Raw genomic sequence first — 21,602 nt, forward strand, 5'->3', positions numbered from 1 at the left:
TTCTTACTCTCTCCTGCAGCAAATTAAGTGTTTCGAGACGTAATTGAAGAATCCGAGTGTTTTCCGTTTAATTCTCTCCCCCCCCACTCCCCCTTTTCCCGTGCCCATCCCAGGCAAGGCGAGAGCACTCCGGCCCCGTACCCGTTCAGTGAAGCAGCACAGATTCCCGGCCGTTCCAAGTGGGATTTTGCAGGACGAGGAGAAGAAGGAGGAGGTGGAGGAGGAAGAGGAGGAGGAGGAGGAAGTGGCGGTGGAGGGAAGGAGCTGGCAGCATCAGCAACGGCAGCAGGCATATTTGCAAGGAAGCGTTTCGGGTCTCGCTCTGCTACTGGGGATTTAAATGTCATTCAAAGCATCCCCAGATCAGTTTACGGCTCCTCTCCGTTTTCTTCCGAAGCGCTGATTTCAGAGCCCCGAATATTGCATTTCTGCGGCTTTACTGTCCGAGAAGGTAAGGAGACTGTAAGCAGAAAATGTGCGGCGGCGGCGGCGGCATGATCACCGGGAGGATAACTTCCCCTCCTTGCCCTGCCCCACACCACCCCATCTTCTCTTCCCATCCCCTTTTATCGCCCCCAGGTAGGGTGGTGTATTTAGGGACGATCTCCCTCCCCGCTTGCCCATCCTTGATCTGTAGTGAGGAAGCACTATGAAAGCGAGAGCGGGAGATGGCCTTTGAAACCAGACCCTTTGCTTGATGTAAAAGCTGGGCAGGATCTGACTTTTGTACTTTTTTTTTACTCTGATGTAAAGAACCTTTAAGATCGCAGTATGCCTAACGCCACTCACGATCCCCAGTCTTTCATTTTTGTGCCCCCCCCCGCGCCTTTCTTTTTTAACCTCCCTCCCTCGAAGAGCAAACAGCCATGTAGCCCCTTCCAAGAAACTCGTCATCATCTGGCATTGCCCCCTCCCCCAAATGCTATAGGCTGAGTCCTTTCTAGCCACCGACTGCAAACTCGGACCCCCTCCCTCCCTGGTTTCACACACCATTTGCTATTCTCAAGGAACAAAAAGTCTAGCTCCCACCCCCACCCCCAACCCCAATCACCACCCCCACCACACGTGTACGCCTTAGATTCCTTTTTAAACTCTTTCTCTCTTAATTCCTAATCCGATGTTGCGCTTCTCTCTTTTAAATTAGCTTGCAAAAGTACTGCAACTCTTGAAACTTCTCCGGTTGCTATAGTGCAGCCCATACATTGTAAAACTCAGAAGAACAAAATGCTGCTAAGCCTCTTGTGCCTTACTCTCTTTTAAATGATGCATTTCTTTCTTCCCCTTTAATTTTTTTTATTCCTTTGTTTCCCCTTCCTTCCTTCCTTCCTTCCTTCCTTCCTTCCTTCCTTCCTTCCTTCCTTCCTTCCTTCCTTCCTTCCTTCCTTTTCTCTTTCTCTTTTGGCAAGAAAATTTGCTCCATCTCCAGCATCAACCACTGCTCCTTTTGATGTTGTGGTACGCCGCCGTGCGCATGCGTTCCACATTAGAATTACTGCACTGGCTAGAATAAGTTGGATCTCTTCTTCTCTTCTACTGAAACCCTAAAATCCAATCAAAAGCTAAAGGGATGCTGAGAGTCCGGAAAAAAGGTTGCTTTGGGATTTGGTCGTTGCCCTTTATAATAACAGTGGTTTGTGCACAGAGGTAAGTGATTAAAGGTTCTCTTCTATGTTACCCCCCCCCAAGTCTTTCACTTTGAAATGTATTGTATGCTTCCGTTAAACTGAAGGTGCAAAATGAATTTTGAGGAGGAGGAGAGAGAGAGAAGACAGAAAATGTCTCTGAGCTTATATGTTTTTTCTCTGTCTCTCTTTAGTGCTAATGATCCTAGCAATATGTCCCTAGTAAAAGAAACTGTGGATAGATTGCTGAAAGGCTACGACATTCGACTGAGGCCAGATTTTGGAGGTAATTCGATTGCTTTTGTGGAAGAATCTTGCTGCACGCCTAAGCTGCCATGCTCTGGGTTGTGAGTGCCTGTTTCAAACATTGTCAGGGAGCTGCCTCTCTCTCTAATGCACGGGAATTGTCATTTCTGAAGCTTTCTCCAAGTTAAGTCTCCAATTTTCTTTAACGTGCAATGACTATTGTGTGTGTGTGTGTGTGTCTGTGTGTGTGAGTGTGATTGGCCTCATTGTAGGAATATGTGTTGGTAGCCGGTGTACATTGCTTTCTGTAATTTAAACTTTAATTGAGATGCTAATATCCTAAGTTTATCCAGTACTTATTCATCAAGCTACCGTATCTATTCCTGTGGTATTTTATGAGTATTTTAAATTGAAAATATCCTGCAAATTGAATGGTCATGTCATTCAAACCACCCAGGGGATTTGCTCCTAGTGAAATCTTTCCATGTGCATGTGTCTGCAATGTTTGAAACCTAAATTTAAATTAAGAGTCCTTTGGAATACACAACGAGAGAACATTCAAGGAAGCTAATAGTTTGGAATTTAGGATGGGTTGACTTTGCACTTTGCTAGACTCCGTTCACCAGGATGAGTCCACGCGGCAAGCGGGAATCAAAGCCCTACTTGCTTTAAAGTCCTGCTCATTTCCTCTAGTTGGTTGGGGGTCTCCTTCTGTCTGACCAACTAAAAAGACCCTGCGCCCTGTTATTAATGTAGCAAACCTACAAGGAGGAATAAGCATGTGTGTTAGTTATATAAACGTTCCTGAGAGAGAGAGAGAGAGAGAGAGGGAGAGGGAGAGGGAGAGACCCTGGAAGAGGCTAACTAAGACTGATAAGTCCTTGTGCCCCACCCCTTCTTGAGTCTGAGCTAATCTTCCCTGTAATGAGTTAAATGGTTAAAGATCACAGTGCAGACTGTCTTATGTTCCAGGTCCTCCTGTGGCGGTTGGCATGAACATAGACATAGCCAGCATAGACATGGTGTCAGAAGTCAATATGGTGAGTACTTCAGCTCACTCCCACCCATCTCCACCACCTACATTGCATTAAGGTCTGGAATATATTACATCCTGTTACAGGGAAAGGGAACCAATGAAAGTTCTGGGCTTTTTTTCACGTTTTATTTACATTGGCAGCAATGTTTTAGGCCATCCCTTTTCTACCCCCTCCCCAAAAACTGGTGCCTGGTTTTTTCTCTCTTTCTCTTTCTTTTTCTCTTTCTCTCTCTCTCTTCCCTCGTGCATTGATTTAGGACTACCTGTGATTCCTGAATATGAAAACTCTGACCAGTGGATTTTAAGGAATAACAATATCTTTGGTTGCATTTTTCATTTGAAATGATATTGAATTGCTACACACACACACACACACACACACACACACACACACACACACACATGCACACACAAACACAGAGGAAATGGATTTGTGAGGCTTCACAAGGGCATCTGAAAGAAATTATCTTTTTTTTTTTCAAATGAATGTTTGCCATTTTAATACATTGGTATTGTTTAACTGGTATCATTTGTAGAGTGTAAAAAGCTGGTCAGATTTATTGACAGTTGTGCTATTTAGCAGATACCATTTCAGACATACAGTTAAGAGAATCCTAAGGGAACAATTCTGGCCTCTTTTTGCTCATGCTGGATTGCCCCCTGTTGACACGATTTTGCACTGCATCTTGTATTTCTGTAACATTTTTGTTCACTGTTTGGGATCACGTTTGGGATTATTTTAGAATGTTGATCAGTGGAAAATGAGATTAGTGTTGACTGTTTCAATATTTTATATGTGCGTTGCTAGTTTTGAAATATACGGGACTTCTATTAGAAGTGGAAGAATGGGTGTTTGTGCATTTTGGAATAAAATTCAGTTTGCTCGCAGAGACATACTTTGACTTTTATTGAAAATTCCAATTTTTATGGTGGGATTTTTTTTTGTAAAGACTGTAAATATATAAGAGTGATTTTTGTAACTTATTACAGCAGGGCCAGAGTACTTAGTTTTTACACAAGCCATTTGAACATAATTTTGGTTACCAGCAAGGATGTCAGTTTTCTGAAACCAAAATTATTGAGTAGCTAATATTCTTCCTGATATAGAGAAGATAGCATTCAAAAGAAAGCTTTTCTATAGTCAGATTTTTCAAAAAACAAGTTCTTACATTTGGCAGTAAAACATACAAGCCTACATACTGGCAAGAAGGCAAAGTCTAATCCAAAACAAATTAAAATAACACGAACTTTTGTGAAAGCTAAATTAGAGTTAACACAAAATGCTCAGTTTGTATTTTCAAAGTGTTTCTGTTTGTAACATTTTTTTAGAATATTGACCTGACATTAATGAATACTCTCAGTACTGCTATGCTGTATTCTCGAGTGGAAGAACATTTTTTTACAAAAATAATATACAGCCACATATCAATACATCTTTGTAATACAGATTGAATAAAAGATACATTATCAAATGGATCTCTATATACTTGTGCTAATGTTAAATTTTATTCATACAAGGTCTTCATTGTTCCAAATTATTTCATCATTACTAGATACAATTCTTTCCTAAATTTAAATTTTTAACTATGTCTATGTGCAAAAAAAAAAAAAGATTCTTTACATTAATTTCAGATTTGGACAATCTATAGATTATTAAATCCTTTCTTCACAAGCAACTCTTTTCCCTACTGACTTAATCCATAGTTGAAGATCATGGTTACAGTCACATGTATATCATAGTTAAATTGAATTTGGCGTTAATTTGGTTTCAAAGCTGCTTTCAGCTTCTAGGTAAGCTTAAACACGAATGCTAATGAATTCTAAAGTGTGATATAAATTCAATCTAAAGAACCTGTGCTTGTGTGGGGAAAGGATTGAAGACAAAATCATATTTTTATATTAATTACCCTAATCTTTCACCATGATTAAGGGCAAAATTCAGTGAGAATGTACTAGGTATAGGCTACAGTTAATTTATGTGAATCTAAGAGGTCATATAGAGGGTTACTTTGCATAAGAATGGTGTTGTTCTTGCATCAAACTTTTTTTTCAGGAACAAGAATAAAAGTTGGTGATTTACTTGATTCAAATTTCACTTACAGTATATTTCCATGGCAATGATGATATATTATTCTTAAACCTTGGCAGTATTATAGTAGAATGTTTATAAGGAAATATAATTGCCTACTTATTTGTTGATATGAGTGATCCTTAGCCTATATGAAAAAATAGATGTTTTGAAATTTTGGAAGTTATCTATAGGAATATTTACTTAGACGTCAGCATCACTTTGTCCAATATACTTACTCACCAGTAAATGAGCACATTCTTATTTTGTTTTGAATAAAAAGTTGAGGAGTCACTATAAATCTATGGTTGTTTTCTGACAACACCAATATCAAGTGATTAACATGTTTACCTGATCCCACTTTCTCAGGGAAAAAGCATTGTTTATAAGTTTATAATCATGATTAAACTCTTCCACCATCAGCCCAAATCTGTTATATAACACAATAACCTTCAACCTTGGGGGTTATGGGCACATTTCAGGATTGTGGTTTATTTTTTAAAAAAAACATGGTTGCCACATATGAGCAATTACATATTTATGTTAAATATTTTTTCCTAAAAAAGGATGCAGTAAAAAAACAAACTAGCACAAATTATGTCTCAGTATTCTACTCTAGATAAAGGATCAGTGTGGGTAAAAAGTTAATTTCATCAGCTCTCCAAGTTCTCAATTCAATTTCAATCAAATTTTCTTCTAATAGGAAGATTACATCCCAAATCATTTTCCCTTGAAACATATGGGAAAAAAATCACTACATACTTACCCGGTTAATATATAAAATCATAAATACATTATAATCCAAACCTATTGATCCAAACTCACACATTCTTAAAGCCTGATTCCTTCTGGGTCACTTCTAAAACCTTTTTATCTTCTATTTACACACACCTATACATTTCCATCACGACTTAGGATCATTTGCTTTTGTATCAGGCCTCTTTTCTCTCTTTCATCTCCCTCTGGGCTACCCCTTACTCCACCAGAACTTTCTACTGTCATTTCCATTTATTTAAAACAGTTTTTCCTTTCTACTCTTCCTTTCTTTTGAAGTTGTAAAGCAGCAGACCTCTAGCCTTCATCTCACCACACTTTTTCCCATTTCTGAAGAAAGCTCAAAAACATGTGGGCACTGGAGGAATTGTGGGAAGGGAAAGGAGCAAAGTAATTGGAATTTTGCTTCTTGATACTTGTACAAAGTTTAAAAAAATGTCTAGGTGGTGTGATGATGGCACTGGTGATGACGTAAAAAACAGAAATAAGCATCTTGTTTGACAAGCATCACGGTAGTATCCTAGAAGCACCTTTCTGTCCACATCAATTGTCAACCACAGCTATAAAGGTTGTTTATTATAAATTAATGTTGGCATTAATTTTAGTGTATTATGATTAATGTTTACATAGTCTTGGCCAGAAAAGTTAAGAAGATGCTTCTCGTATATATTTGAGCATGTGTGTTCATGCAGAAACATAAATATACTTTCTATCTCAAGTTATACTGTTAAGGACATTCAGTGATTATATACAGAATTTGTTGAAGATACATTTGAAATAGCATATAAGTAATTTAGCATAACAAATGCCCATTTCTCCTACATACAATTGTCAAAAGCAAATGTAATAGCATTAGCAGTTGCAATATTTTAATATCATGTTCTTCAATATCAACACGTGTAAATTAACTACATTAATTTAAGGTTTTTATTTTTTATGCTGTCAGAGCTAACAATCCAAAAACTTGGGACAATAATCAAATCTGTTCTTTCCTTCTCCCTATAGGGGACCTGTTTTAATATTTGTATTTTAGATTAAGGTTGTACATTTTGCAAGAGATAATTGGAGACATTTTTACATTTACATTTTACATTTTACTTCTTTTGAACAAGATAGTGTGATCATGAAACCAGAATAAAGCTCATCATTTAATCAAAATATTCTTGAAAATATTTCTTATTTCAGAAATATTTCTTATTTCAGAAATATTTCTTATTTCAGAAATTTCTTAGCAAGTTCATATAATCAGAGAAGTTATACTAGAAAAGCACACTTTCATGACTATGGTAGTTTAGGAAAAGGAAGGGGGGAAGAGAGAATTATGTAGAACTGTGGCCAAATGAACTTATCTCAATACAAGAGAGGCTGAAGTAGATATAGACATATATAAGTAGCTATTCTCCCTACTTTGAGCCATTCCTGACCTTTTGCTGGGCTATATTTTCATTTATTGGTATGGATTTTAAAATAATATTACTGTACAATAAAATGTTGAGATTTAGAAAAAGAAGAAAAAAACATATTACAAATAATGCCTTTTGCCATTCAAGAATTTTTTATTGTCTTTTCTCTCTGTTTTAAATCCATATATATATATATTTGAGGCTACATGTCCTTCTCTATTATGTATGCAAATCCATCTTTGAAGTTTAAGGAAAGCATTGGGTTAAGTTGCATTGCATGCAAAACAATGCCTTCTCTATTAATTATGTGGAGGTGGCATTTCACTGCACAAAAATATGGTTCTTATTGTCTAGAATAGCTTTCATATACTTAAAATGAGGAATTGCTGGCCCAACAGATTGTTTCAACTATTTTCAGCTTTTATTTCAAATGACAATAATATGCCAAGATAGTCTTGCTAGGTTTCCTGCCAGACTTGTTTTATTTCTAATTATTATACATTTTCTTTTAAGGTTACAGTTCCATTCCACTGAATATTTTTTTGTTTTATGGTATCTAGGCACATCACATGATGACCAATATAAAATATATTCCGTTAATTATTAAATGCAATTGTTACATTTTATTTACCTTTCACCTCGTTTTTAAAATGAAAAGTTTTAACTTTAAATTCAGTTTCTACTCTGTTACTTATTCATAAAAAGCCAATGAGATGGTATTTTGACAGATTTATAGAAATATATCCATCTTAATAAATGTATTTTTTATTCCAGTTCAGCTCCTAGAAATTCATCTCTTTTATAATAATTAAACACGTGGTGCAAATTATCTCATTTTATCTATCTCCTTTATTTTTGTGAGATACAGATTTCCAGCTAACCCTATATATTGAGAATGAGTTGACTTTCTCACCTGATCCCTTTTGTATGAGCCCTTGAGATTTGGTCATACAAAGCCTTCTAGGTGTTGTTTTAAATAATAAGCTTCTGGGGGAGGAAATCACTATTGTTCTAGTAGTTCTTAGCATCAGCAGACAGACAATAAAAAGCCCCTTCCATGTCTCCTGATACTTTTTCCTCTATTTTTAAACCCCCCTCCCTCCAGCTTTTTTCCATCAAAGAAAAACCTGCCTTCTTGTTTTCAAACAACTGGAAGAGGAAAAAACTTTGAAATTTAGGTTTTTTCTAATCATTAAATAACAATAGTAGTATTCAAGGTCAATTTTGCTTGTATCCCACTTAGCATAATATAGCTTTCAGGTGATTTCAGATTTATCCACCCTTATGGAGTATATTTTGAAAGAAACAAGGTAAAACATATCTATTGTGGGCCCAGGCCCAGACTCATCACGGAAGGAAAATTACCATAAGGACTCGCAGTTATCCATTGTCATTAATAACAGTCACAAATCCCATCATCATTATCAGGACTAAATGTTATCTGTAACAATATTACTAATATCTATATTTGGAGATACTTGTCTTCAAAGACAAATCAACAAAGGATCCTAATAGCGCCTTAGAAAAATTGCACATATTTTATAATACATAGTGCATGAAGGCAAGGCAATCTTGCAACAGAAATCTGTGTGTGTGTGTCTGTGTGTGCGCGTGTGAATAGAACATAAACAATGGAGTTAGAATTGAAATATACACACTAATAATTATCTCCCAGAGTCAATTTCATGTAATGGTTAAGGCGCTATGTGTTCTAGTCCTTAGGGACTAAGCCAGCTGAGTGACCTTGGACCAATTTCTTTCTGTCAGCCCTCAGAAGAAAGCAATGGCACACTTTCTAGAGTGGCGACGCTAGAAAGAGTGCAGAGAAGAGCAACAAAGATGATGAGGGGACTGAAGGTTAAAACATATGAAGAGCAGTTGCAGGAACTTGGTATGTCTAGTTCAATGAAAAGAAGGCCTAGGGGAGACATGATAGCAGTTTTCCGATATCTCAGGGGCTGTCACAAAGAAGAGGGAGTCAAGCTATTCTCCAAAGCATCTGAGGGAGAACAAGAAGCAATGGGTAGAAACTAATCAAGGAGAGAAGCAGCTTAGAACTAAAGAGAAATTTTCTGACAGTTAGAACAATTAATCAGTGGAATAACTTGCCTACAGAAGTTGTGAATGCTCCAACATTAGAAGTCTTTAAGATGTTGGATAACCATTTGTCTGAAGTGGTGTAGGGTTTCCTAGGCAGGGAGTTGGACTAGAAAACCTCCAAGGCCCCTTCCAACTCTTGTTATTCTATTCTATTCTATTCTATTCTATTCTATTCTATTCTATACTGCTTGTGAAATTGTAACAAGAAAAACACAGAGACTAATCCAGGCAGTCACCAGGAATAAAAAAAACTGATTTGAAAGCAATCATCATGATTTTATAAACGATAAATATTGGCAAATCCATTTTTTAGTATTATGTAGGATAACACTTCAAAAATCAGGTGGGGTCTACCAAAGCTGATATAGTGATAAATCTGTTTATCTCAAAGGTGTTATATATATAAGACTGATGTACACCAGAGTGTCATCAGGCAGTCTGTTTTTTTTTTCCAAGAAAAGAGAGAGGGTAAAGTCTAAATGTAGAAAGAGATGTTACTATCGATGGAATGGGAATCACTGCATATTTTGTTTCAAGGTTGTTTCCGAAAAGTAATTGCATCAGAATGTTTAATGCTAGGATGGTGTGGCATGTGGTTAGAACTATATCATTTTATACACTATCATATATTATAAAACAGATGAGTAGTTACTAGGATTACAAATTCTCCTGTGTCAATATGGAAACTAATGGGCTTATTTTAAACAAATCTGTAGGCAGCAACTTACTTCCTATTAATTTAACTTGGTTGTCTTTCTGGAAGTGTATTATTACTTGAAAAGTAGAAGCTATGTTTTTACATTGTTACTTTGATAACATGATTATCCACCATTATTTGTGGGCAGGTTTATTATGAAACATAAATTAGACCTATTCAGTGAAGGAACCCCCAACATTGAATAATGCCAGAATAGATTATGAAATATTCTTGTAGGGGGCTTAATCTGGGTTCTGTGAAACTCATTGGCTGTATCCCACAAATTGTTCTGTCCCAGCTCCTCTTCAAATTCCTGTGATGCCAGGGGAGATTGGAACACTCACTGTAATTGGTGAGTGTCACAGGGAAATGTCAGCCAGGAAAAAAAATGACAATTAGGCTTCTGTCAATCAGTTGATACACAATACAGCAGAGGCTCTTTCATGCTAATATTTAGTAAGCTTTAAGCAGTTTAAAAGGACTATACTTTGGTCTTTTTTTATGGGGGACCAATTTAAGAGCCACAGGAAAAAAAATTGTTCTCAAATACATAGAACATCACAATATATTTCATTTTCATATAGCATTTCAATTCTCTTCTTTTTCTTCCCACAGCTGGATCTTGATTTCATATGCTCAAATATAAATGACTTTTCCAACACATGTAATTTCTTTTCTCTTCCTCAGATGTTGATCACTGCCCAGTCACATGTGTGAGGCAGGTGGCCATATAAACCATTTCAGTTAATGTATTCATGATTTTAGGTATATAACTAGATAACATTTTTTCTGGTTGCAAATTTTTCCAGTCTAGGTGAAATGAAGAGCTGTGTTGAATTTGAAAATTCTTACTATAGCTATAGTGGACTATGAGAATAACCTTGGGAGAGAGGAAAATGAGCCACAGTAAGGGCAATGGTTGGCCAGAGATACCCCAGTCCAACAAAAGATTGAGAAATTGTCTCAAAGGGGACCTCTATAATTCTCTAGAAAGTAAAAGCAAGGAAGGGGAGAACTGCTTTCAGAATTGCAAGATTCTTTTAACCTTAACAAGTTATTTTTATCCAATTCAATCATGTCCGATTCTCCAAGATTGTCTGGACACATTCCTGCAGTTTCTTTGACATGATTTTTCAGATGTTTGCCATTGCCTCCTTGCTAGGGCTGAGAGAAAGTTACTGACCCAAGGTCACCCAACTGGCTTTCTATCTTAGGTGGGACTAGAACTCACACTCTGAATTTCTAACCTGATTGCCATCACTGCTACATCAAACTGGCTCTCTAATCTTAAAATATAAGTATTGTTAGTACTCATGATTTCTGTTTTTGTTTTTTTAAAAATGTTTACACATAAAGAAACAGAAGTGAGGTAGTTGCTTATGTGGACAAAGCAGTAGATCATATTTCAATTTATTAAATTAAAATACAATTACTTAAATCTATAGTTTAACATTGAAACTAATGAAACTAAGGAAGGAAGTCAGAGGAAAAAATATAGGAAGCAGTTGGAGAACTAGGAGAAAGAATTAGGTAGAGATTCCACATTCTTAAAATGCTTTTTTGGGGAAGTAAGTAACTTAAAAAGTAAATAACTTAAGAAACCTTTCAAGACTCAGAATATGTATAAGAAGGCCTGGATAACACTTGACCATGAATGAAAATGGTGGGTGTTTTTTTTCTTTAGCAGGAATTGTAGTAGACTGGCTTTAAAAAAGTGTTGGGCCAATTTATGAAAATCATGAGGGTTAATGCTATATAGCCTTGATGACAGCACAACTGCCTTTGAAGATCACTTCCTGGGAGATTAGTGGGCTTTCTTGTCTAATTTTTTGAACACTGACAAAAGAGACTGCTGGATTAGATGAACCAGAGGTCTAGTTTAGCAGGACATTGCTTATGTTCTCACTTCTTTTTCTTTACCAGACCTTTTCCACTTTAGGAATTAGAATATGATATGCTTTAGAAAATATATATACTTAATTTTAGAGAAATAGACTAATTTTCCACTGAGTCCAGGAGTGAGATTCAGCGGGTTCTGGAGAACCGGTAGCAGAAAATTTGAGTGGTTCAGAGAACCAGCAAATACCACCTCTGGCTGGTCCCAGAGTGTGGTGGGAATAGGGATTTTGCAGTAACCTTCCCCTGCCATGCCCACCAAGTCACGCCCACAGAACCGGTAGTAAAAAAAATTGAATTTCACCACTGACTGAGTCCAATAACTGTGGCATTTGGTGAATCTATTCTAACTTGCTTTGAAAAACTATGTGTTGTTTCATTTTATTTCTATTTTAAAAATGCAATCCATACCCTATAGGCTTCATCTGGATGCACAGTACAACATGACAATGCAGACTTTTCTCAAAACTGTCTTCAAAAACATCTTGAGAAAGATCAGGAAACAAAAATCGAATATGAACATTCTATATGTCAAGGACCTCTCTGAAAAATGTGCTCCCACAAGTTATTGAAGATCTGACCAAAGATGCATATCCATATGTAGACATCTCTGGGAGGAAACCTTGATTTATTAGTGGCCTTTGCTCTCAGGATCTTGGCAGGACAATTACAATTAAATCTTGGGAACTATAGGTAACTAACTATATTTAACTATAGCTAGTTAAATTCTTCTGTCTGTGATAGCATTAAATATGAAGCTACTTTTTGATTGTGCCTCTTCACCCCAGAAACTTTTTATTTTTGTCCAGGTCAGATCAGAACTGACTCTGAGAATTTAATTTAGGATAAATCTGATTTGGAGGTGATTTCCTCCTGTTTAATTGTATCTTAACTTCCCCAACATCCTCTAGTTCTCTGCACACTTTCTTTCTCTCAGCAGAGGCAAAAGAAAAGAAGAGGAACATTCTTAAAAACAACATAAACAACAACAGCATTTCCCTCTTCTCCTCCTTTAGGCATAGCCATCCAAAGGGTCCAAGTTCTGCCTAAGGCTTAAAGTCTTCCTATCTTTGTACAGTGGCATACCATTATAGGTAGTCCTTGACTTATATCCACAACTGGGCCTAGATCTTCTCTTGCCAAGCAATGTGGTCATTAGGTCAGTTGTATCCAATTTTACAACCTGTTTGTTGCAGTCGTTAAGCAACTCACCATGGTCATTAATTGAATCCAGCTTCCCCCATTGATTTTGCTTGTGGAAGCTCCCTGGAAAGGTCGCAAATGACCATCACAGGATCCAGGGACGCCACAACCATCATAAATACATGCCAGTAGCCACCTGACTGTGGAGGAAACTACAATGGCCATAAGTCCAAGGACTGGTTCTAAGTCACATTTTTTCAGTGCTGTTGTAACTTTGAATAGTCATTAAATGAAAGGTTGTAAGTCAAGGACTATTTGTATCCAATACTGTCCAAAGAGTGGAAGAAGGAAGATGCAAAAAGAAAACATATTTATGATAGAAAAAGCCCTGACAGGTCATGATAAATGGAACTGATACACAGAGATAAATTATCTCTTGTACTAGACAAAATATCCATCATGGCTATTAGCTATTGGTACTCTGATCGTTCATACCTTTATTTGGTTTCCTTTCAAAACCATCTCGGTGACTGGACACCAGCTCATATTATGACCGTCAATGTGCCATCAAACTGGGTAAAATATTTTCCTTCCTGAATTTTGCAGCTTTCACTTTTATAAATGGCTACAATATTTGACAGGGCTCTCTTTTCCTATCCATAATATAGTTTTATATGATTCCATCAAATTTTCAACCTGGTTACTTTAAAAAATCCAAAACCTTCCAGCTGGAGACATTGCTCAAATCTTATTGCTTGTATTCCCCTTTCCCAAAATATAGTGGCACCAGGAATCTTGATCATATTTTTTTCCCAGAGCAGTCCCATATTGGGTCATTGATTTCACTGAGCTGTTCAATATAATCTGTTTCTCTTTTTTTGAACTGTCATTTCCAGTTTAGAACTATCAGTGCAAAAAATACAAAATCTAATATGCATTGTCTCACAGTCTTCTTTTTCCCCCCATTGGGTCATATTTTAATGTTCATTTCAGCTGTTTGAATTATTTTGCAGTTCTTTGTAATTACTTGTAAGCACTTGACAACTTGATATTATCAGTAAATCTGGCTATTGCATCGTGCTGCATTAAATTAGCAACAAATTAAAAAATGCCATACACCACATAGATCATTGAGGGATTCCAATGATTACATTTCTGCGCTGGGGTAACTGTTTATAATTTATGCTCTTTAATCTTCAGTGAAGCTTTCCTGTCATTACAATAAAAAGAATTTGCCTTCTTTTGCCATCATTTGTCCTCATTGCTCAAATTTTCTGAAAATATCACTTCAAGCACAGAAATTTGTGCTACATCTTTTGCAGTAAAAATAGGCATGGAGAATCCATTTAGCTTTGCATTAATCATATCGCCTCTCTTTTGCCATCTAGTAATCTGTTCTGACCCCCACTCCAGCCTGTGAGTAACGCAGACACAGGCTTGGCTATTTGTCACTCTTTAATCACAGGAATTACAACTCCATTAGCTGAAAGCCCAGACAACACTCTCATGCAAGAAGGGTTGCCAGCAACCCAAACCAAACTGAACGGAAATATAAAACAGACCAGACAAGTTACTCAAGACTGTTACGAACATTTGTGTCCTGCAAAAGGAACCCTCCCAAATTCTCACTTATATACTCTCTTGGGAGGGGCCAAGCCACAACCACCTGGGCTTGATTATCTCTTATGAATCTGCCTCCGCAGCTGCTGCTTCTGTTTCTCCGCCCTCCTTTGTCTGGCGTCAGGAACAAACTGCCTTGAGTCCTCTCCACTACTCCATGCCTCAGGCACCTCCTGGTGGCCAACCAGCCTCTCTGGTCCCTGCACTGTCTGAACCCTGCCCAGGGTCCTCCACATCTTCCATAGCAGGCTCATAGGGATCCTTGCTATCCAAGTCCATCAGTAGCTCAAACGGATCCTGCTAGGCCACAACACTATCACTCACAACAGGGCTCTTCCCCCAGGTCTGACACTCAGGGTGCGGCCTCAAGGGATATTGTGCATGGTAGTCCTGCACCAAAGCGGGGGCATGTACGTCCATTGCATCTACCCATGTCCCTCCATCTGACCCGTCGTCCTTCGTCCACCAAGTATTGGAAACTTCCCTTTAGCCATCTCAAGTCTCTAATCCAGGCCACCATGCAGGAGCTGCCACCTCATGTGGTGATGGCTGGGATGGAGACAGTTGGCGGAGAGGACAAGCCGACCGCTCAGGGATCAGGAGTGGGTGCACTCGCCTTGAGCGTGGCAGGATCAGGCAATAGGCCACTGGGTTGATGACAGCCTCCACGGGGAACGGCCCAAGATACCGGTGGTCCAACATCTTAGCCGGCCGATGGGATGGAAGATGCCATGTGGACAGCCACATACGATCTCCCACAGCCAGCTCCGGTGCCGCATGCCAAGACCTATCCGTCACTCTCTTGTAGTCCTCCTTCACTTGATTCAGATAGTGGCGCACCATTTGGTGGACCGCCTGGAGGAAGTCTGAGAGGAAGTCATGCACTGCAGGGACTAGGGAATCGACTGGGGTAAGAGGGAAGAAGCGAGAGTGATACCCGACGTTTGCCATGAAGGGCATCATCCATGTGGAGGTATGCTGTGAGTTGTTAAACACAAACTCCACCACGGCCAGGTACTCCGCCCAGTTGTTCTGCTGCTGATTCATGAAGCAGTGCAGGTACTGTTCCAAGATACCAATCACCTTCTCCATCCCCCTGTCGGTTTCAGGATGGTGCGCTGAGGACAAACAAACCTGGTCCATCAGCCCTTTCCAGAACTGGGCCGTGAATTGCGTCCCATGGTCCGACACGACCCGATTGGGTAGGCCGTGCAGCTGGAAGACGTGCTGGATGAATATGTGGGCAGTGGTGCGGGCTGTCACCAATCTCCGACAGGGATAAAATGTGCCATTTTTGTGAGCATGTCCACCACCACGAGAACCGTGGTAAACCCCGAAGACGGAGGCAGTTCTGTCAAAAAGTCCATGGACACGGCACCCCAGGGTCTGTCCGGGGTCGGCAATGGCTGAAACAGCCCTGGAGGAGCTCCCATCGCTGACTTGGCCTGCCGACACTGTACACACAAGATGGTGTATATCTGCACATCATGTCATAAGCGGGGCCACCAGAAAGTATGGGAGACCAGGTTCAACGTCTTGAAAAGGCCAAAATGTCCCACCGCCAAATTGTCGTGACACTGGGAACCGGTCCCGATACCTCAAGACATCATCGTTGAAGGTCCATGGGGAGGCGGGCCCTACCTCTACCTTTCGTTGCTCCACCCACTCATCACACCGCTGCGCATCCTGTATCCGAGACTGTAAGTCCACGGGCTCATGAACTGCAGCGAAGGATTCGACAGGCAAAACTGTCCGGGGTGGAAGCGGTCTGCAGTGTCAGAGTACTCCAGTTTCCGGGACAGGGCATCCGCCCTTTGGTTGCACGCACTTGGGATGTAGGTCACTCGGAAGTTGAACCGGGTAAAGAACATAGACCACCGGATCTGGCGCTGGTTCAACTTGCACACCTTTGTCAGGAACTCTAGCTTCCTATGGTCCATCTGGACCTCGACTTGATGCCTGGCCCCCTCCAGGTGATGCCTCCAGGCCTCAAACACCACCTTAATGGCCAGCAACTCCTTCTCCCTGAGGGTGTAATTGTGCTTGGACGGATTGAGTTTCCACGAAAAGAAAGCACAAGGGAAAAGGGTACCACCAGGGGCATGAGCCTGCAGTAACACCATGCCCACCGCAATATCAGTTGCATCCGCCTCCACCACAAATGGGAATCAAGGTACTTCATGATCGGCTCCTTCATGAAGGCATGCTTCAGGGCTTTGAATGCATGTTGCTCCGTGGGCCACCAGCAGAACGATACTTTCTTCTGCAGGAGCTGAGTGAGGGGTGCGGTCAGGAAAGCAAAGCTGGGGATGAAGGTAGTTGGCAAACCCAAGAAGTCACTGGACATCCTTCACTCACTGAGGAGGTTGGCAACTGTGCAAAGCCTCTATCTTGCCTGGCTCCATCCCAATTCCTTCAGGGGAGATCCGGTGCCCCAGGAACTCGATGGTAGTCTGCCAGAACTGACACTTCTCCAGCTTTGTGAATAAATGATGCTCCCGGAGTTGTTTCAGGGCCAGGCATAGGTGCTGCTGCTGATCCTTCCGAGAAGTTGAGTAAATCAAAATGTTGTGCAGGTAAATGACCACAAACTGATCCAAGAGGTTCCAGAAGATATTGTTCATAAAGTGCTGGAAACTGCCGGGGCATTGGTTAATCCAAACGGCATGACTGTGTACTCAAAATGTCCGTACCGGGTGCCAAAGGCCGTCTTCCATTCATCCCCTGCCCGCACTCAGACCAGGTTATAAGCGCCACGCAAGTCCAGTTTCGTGAACACTGTCGCCTCCCGGAGCTGCTCCAACAACTCAGGAATCAGGGGCAGCAGGTAACGGTTGCGCACTGTGATGGCATTCAAGTGACTATAATCGAAACAGAGTCTCAGATCCCCGGTCTTCCTTTTAACAAACAAGACTGGGGCAGACAGTGACGAAGACGAGGGCTGGATAAAACCCTGGGTGAGGCTTTTGTTCAGAAAGTCCCGCAAGGAGGCCAACTCCGGCTCGGACATGGAGTACAGGCGACCCACAGGGAGCTTCGCATCTGGTACTAAGTCAATGGGGCAGTCAGAAGGCCAGTGCGGCGGCATTTGGTCCACCTCCTGCTTGCTGAAGACATCCGCGAACTCCGCTAAGTCGGGCAGCACGGACACCCTGGCGAGCTGAGCACCTGACTTGCACAGATGTGATGGGTGTGGTCAACACATTGCAGGGGCGGGAACATGACCAGGTTCTGGGACCAATAAATCTGAGGGTCTTGCTCCCACAGCCAAGCCAAGCCCAGGACCATAGGGAAATGCAGGCCCGAAACAATGTAAAACTGGATGGCCTCCTCGTGCTCCCTAAGGACCAGGCGCAAGGGCTCATCCTGCAGGTTGTCCGATAGCCCATCTTGAAAGGTGTCCTTGAGAGTTGCCTCATTCCAGGCCAAATCTTGACTAAGGAGCCAGAATTCACTGACATAATCCTGCAAGGAGCCCCGGCCCTGCTGCAGCATCTTGAGCAGTCTGGTGGCTGTTTCCTCCTTAATGGGGTCCTCGTACATGACTCTGAGATGATCACAAAACCTTCTGAAATCGTCCAGCAAAGGGCTAGCCTGGGATAACAAAGGAGTAGCCCAAGGGGTGCGGTGCCTGAGAGCAAGCTGATAATAAATCCCAGTCAGATAATTAGCCCGGTCAGTGGGAAAGTCCTCCACTCTCAGACTGATAAAAAGCTGGCATTATCCCCAAAAAGCTGGAAACATGGCTTGGGTGCCATCAAACTTCTCAGGCACAACAACATTTCCTCCAAGGCTGGGGGGGGGGGATAACAGGCCTCTGCAGCTCAGCTATCTGGCCAGCCAGCAAAGCCACCAGTTGTGCCAATTGGGTGTTCTCAGCACGGAGTTGCTCCATAGTAGCTTAGCTTTGTTTGTTTGGGACAGGACACAAACTGTTCTGACACCCACCCACCCCTCCGACCTTTGAGTAATGCAGACACAGGCTTGGCTATTTGCCACTCTTTAATCCAAGAATTACAACTCCATTGGCTGAAAGCTCAGACAACACTCTCATGCAAGAAGGGTTGCCAGCAACCCAAACCAAACAGAAATACAAAACAGACCAGACAAGAGTCCCTCAAGACTGTTACGAACGGTTGTATCTTGCAAAAGGACCCCTCCCAATTTCTCACATATATACTCTCTTGGGAGGGGCCAAGCCACTACCACCTGGGCTTGATTATCTCTTATGAATCTGCCTCCGCAGCTGCTGCTTCTGTTTCTCTGCCCTCCTTTGCCTGGCGTCAGGAATAAACTGCCTTGAGTCCTCCACACTGCTCCATGCCTCAGGCGCCTCTTGGTGGCCAACCAGCCTCTCTGGTCCCTGTTCTGAGTCTGAACCCTGCCTAGGGTCCTCCTTATCTTCCATAGCAGACTTATAGGGTTCCTTGCTATCCGAGTCCATCAGCAGCTCAAACGGATCCTGCTGTGCCACAACATTAATCCAATGATTTTTCTAGCCTGTTTCCTGCTGTTAATGGATATTATTTTTTAATGGCCATCCTTGTATTATTACCAGTATGAACCTTCTAACTGATATAAATCTTCTGTTTATTTTACTTCCTCTTTTTAAAGAGAAGACAGGGTTTCATAGTTACAGCTGAATCTTCTTTTAAAAAGAAAAAGAAAAAAAGAATCAGATAGATCAGTGATTCTCAACCTTTTCTTCACCATGGACTCTTTTTAAATATCTTTTGTGGCCAGAAAGCATGGCCCCGGACCACCAAGACATAACTCAATATTTAAACCATAACATTTCTTCAAGCCTTCTCACACCCTCTGGGAAGATGTTGAAAGGAAAATCTGGTTCAGTTCCAAGCTGGGAGAAAGAAGCTGGAAACAACATGGAGGCTGATTGGAAAGAAAGGTTTATTAATGAAGCAGAACCACCAAGATTTTGGGGCAGCTGACTAAATGGTTGAATGAGTAGGTAGATCTTTATATGTTTCTGTGACTTTGAAGTTTGAACTTCTCTGAGGATGGTGCAATGAAAGGGTTTGTGTTCTGAATGGATGTTGGGCAATTCCTATTGTGGTTAATGGCTTTCGTCCTGTGTTAGATCTTGGGTGAGGGGCTGCTTTCTAATCCTACCATTCTGCCTTTGCTAACTGTCAAACTCGCTGCAAAGAGTTTTGAAATATCCTGTCTTGAATGGATGGCCAAATCTGCATTTCTAAAAGCTGGCCTCCCTCAGTTTCTGATTAGGTCAGGGAGACTGGGGCTGGTTTCTGCCTCCCTTGATATTTTTTTCCCCCATTTCTCCTTGAGGGGAAATAGTCTATCCTGCCTTTTTTTAATATTTCCCAAAATATTTCATTCTTCCGGGGTGGGATGGCTTCCCATAATGACATCACTGCCCCCCAGGCATCCACGGACCACAAGTTGAGAACCACTGGATAAATAATTCAGAATCTTAAAGTTCATGCTGGAGGTGCCACAATTAACTTTAGTTCAGTTTCAAAACCAGATATTGCTGGTGAATAGTCCTAATTCTGAAAACATAGTAAAAGCACAGTAAATACAAAAATAAGGGTATCATTTATATTTAATTACGATCAAGAGCAAGGATACATGTTGTGATCCACGTCTAAGACTTTTTAGCATGAAGTGTAAAGAGCTACTGTAGACTGTAGCATATATAAATAAAATCTATGAATAAGTAATTTTTTTATTTTATACGTTAATTTAGGAATTTATATACAAACTTTATTGTAAATTCTGCTTTTCTGTTCTCTAATTCTCACACTTTAGTTGTGATAAGCTATTGAGGTAGGAAAATGAAATGAAAGTTGTGATGCAGGCATCAGTATTGTATATGTACAGATATACCTTCCTGCTGTTTAACTTACATCAGTTTGTGCTGTATCTTTCTGGGAAAGAAAAGATCTCAGCATGTATAGTAATGACCTGAAAAATATGTTCTCCAAGACATTCTGTAGTCTTTCCATGTATTTCTAAGATTGTGGTGAGACAAAATAGGAAACTATAGTAATAAACAATGCCCGTTTTCTTCAACCAATGCATTTCTGTGCTTTGAAGGTTTAACAGTAACAGAGTTGGAAGGGATTTTGGAGGTTATCTAGTCCAACCCCCTGCTCGCACAGGAGACCTGTACTAGGGATTCGAACTGCCGAACTGCTGACCTTTCTGATTGACAAGCTCAATGTCTTAGCCAGGTTACAGCAAGTGGTTTGAATTAAATTTTAAGGTTGATTTTGCATGCATCATAATAAAGGAAAGAAATGCAAACTTTATTTTTAAAAGTTTCATTTTCTGATTGCCTCTATGAGAAGCATTTAACTGATTTTGGATGTCCTTGGGAAAAAACTAAGTGAGATTAAGTCTGATGACTGCTTAGATAGGAGACTTGGAAGTTCCAGTTGGGAAGTTTAGAAAAACATTTTCCAAGGAAGGCAATGGCACATAACTTCCATATAGTTCTTAAGAAAACTAGCAGCCCAGGACCATGTGATCATCGTGAAAAGGTTTGCTTAAATGTTTAAAGATTTATTTTTGCATTGCATATGCTAGCTACTTATTTGTTTAGCCATTCACCTCCAAAGGATTTCATTTCAAACTTATAAATGTGCTTTATTTTAGCTGTGTTAGGCATGATGCTGTAGATTTTAGCCCTGTATTGTATATGATTATGATTATGGAATTTCAGAGGCTTGATGGTTTCATAATAGTAGCATCATTTTCTATAGGATGAATACTTGTTTTTCTTGTGGGCCTGTAATGGAACTTCTTACCTCTTTTACAGTGTTTCTGGTGGCAATCCAAAATATTTGCCAGTGCTGTTATAACACTAGAATAAATGTCTGTTTGTTTTTAAAAGAGAGAAAGAGAGAGAGAAGTAGTACAAATCTATTCTGCAATTCAAGCTTTGCCAGCAATAATTTCCTTTGCTCTCATCATTTGTAACCAATTATCATGTTGGTTCCATGGGTTTTACACT

The 21,602-nt window shown here is 40.3% G+C and overlaps 1 protein-coding gene across 5 annotated transcripts in view; it reads left to right on the top strand.

The window, feature by feature from the left end:
* The first annotated feature begins 310 nt into the window (after positions 1-310).
* GABRB2 (gamma-aminobutyric acid type A receptor subunit beta2) overlaps positions 311-21,602 on the top strand; it is a 109,362-nt gene continuing 88,070 nt past the window's right edge. For 4 of the 5 annotated variants that reach the window (XM_014061465.2, XM_014061687.2, XM_014061763.2 and 1 more), the window contains exons 1-4: positions 311-451; positions 1,427-1,644; positions 1,817-1,908; positions 2,841-2,908. In XM_014061465.2, coding sequence (XP_013916940.1) covers positions 1,568-1,644; positions 1,817-1,908; positions 2,841-2,908 — 237 coding nt within the window. In that variant the 5' untranslated portion in view covers positions 311-451; positions 1,427-1,567. Of the gene's footprint in view, positions 452-1,406; positions 1,645-1,816; positions 1,909-2,840; positions 2,909-21,602 lie in introns of all 5 variants that reach the window. The other variant, XM_014061608.2, reaches the window with a different exon arrangement.

This window comes from Thamnophis sirtalis, unplaced genomic scaffold (assembly GCF_051295495.1).
Source record: "Thamnophis sirtalis isolate CommonGarterSnake01/CBP01778 unplaced genomic scaffold, rThaSir2_p1.2 scaffold_3, whole genome shotgun sequence".
Lineage (NCBI taxonomy): Eukaryota > Metazoa > Chordata > Lepidosauria > Squamata > Natricidae > Thamnophis > Thamnophis sirtalis.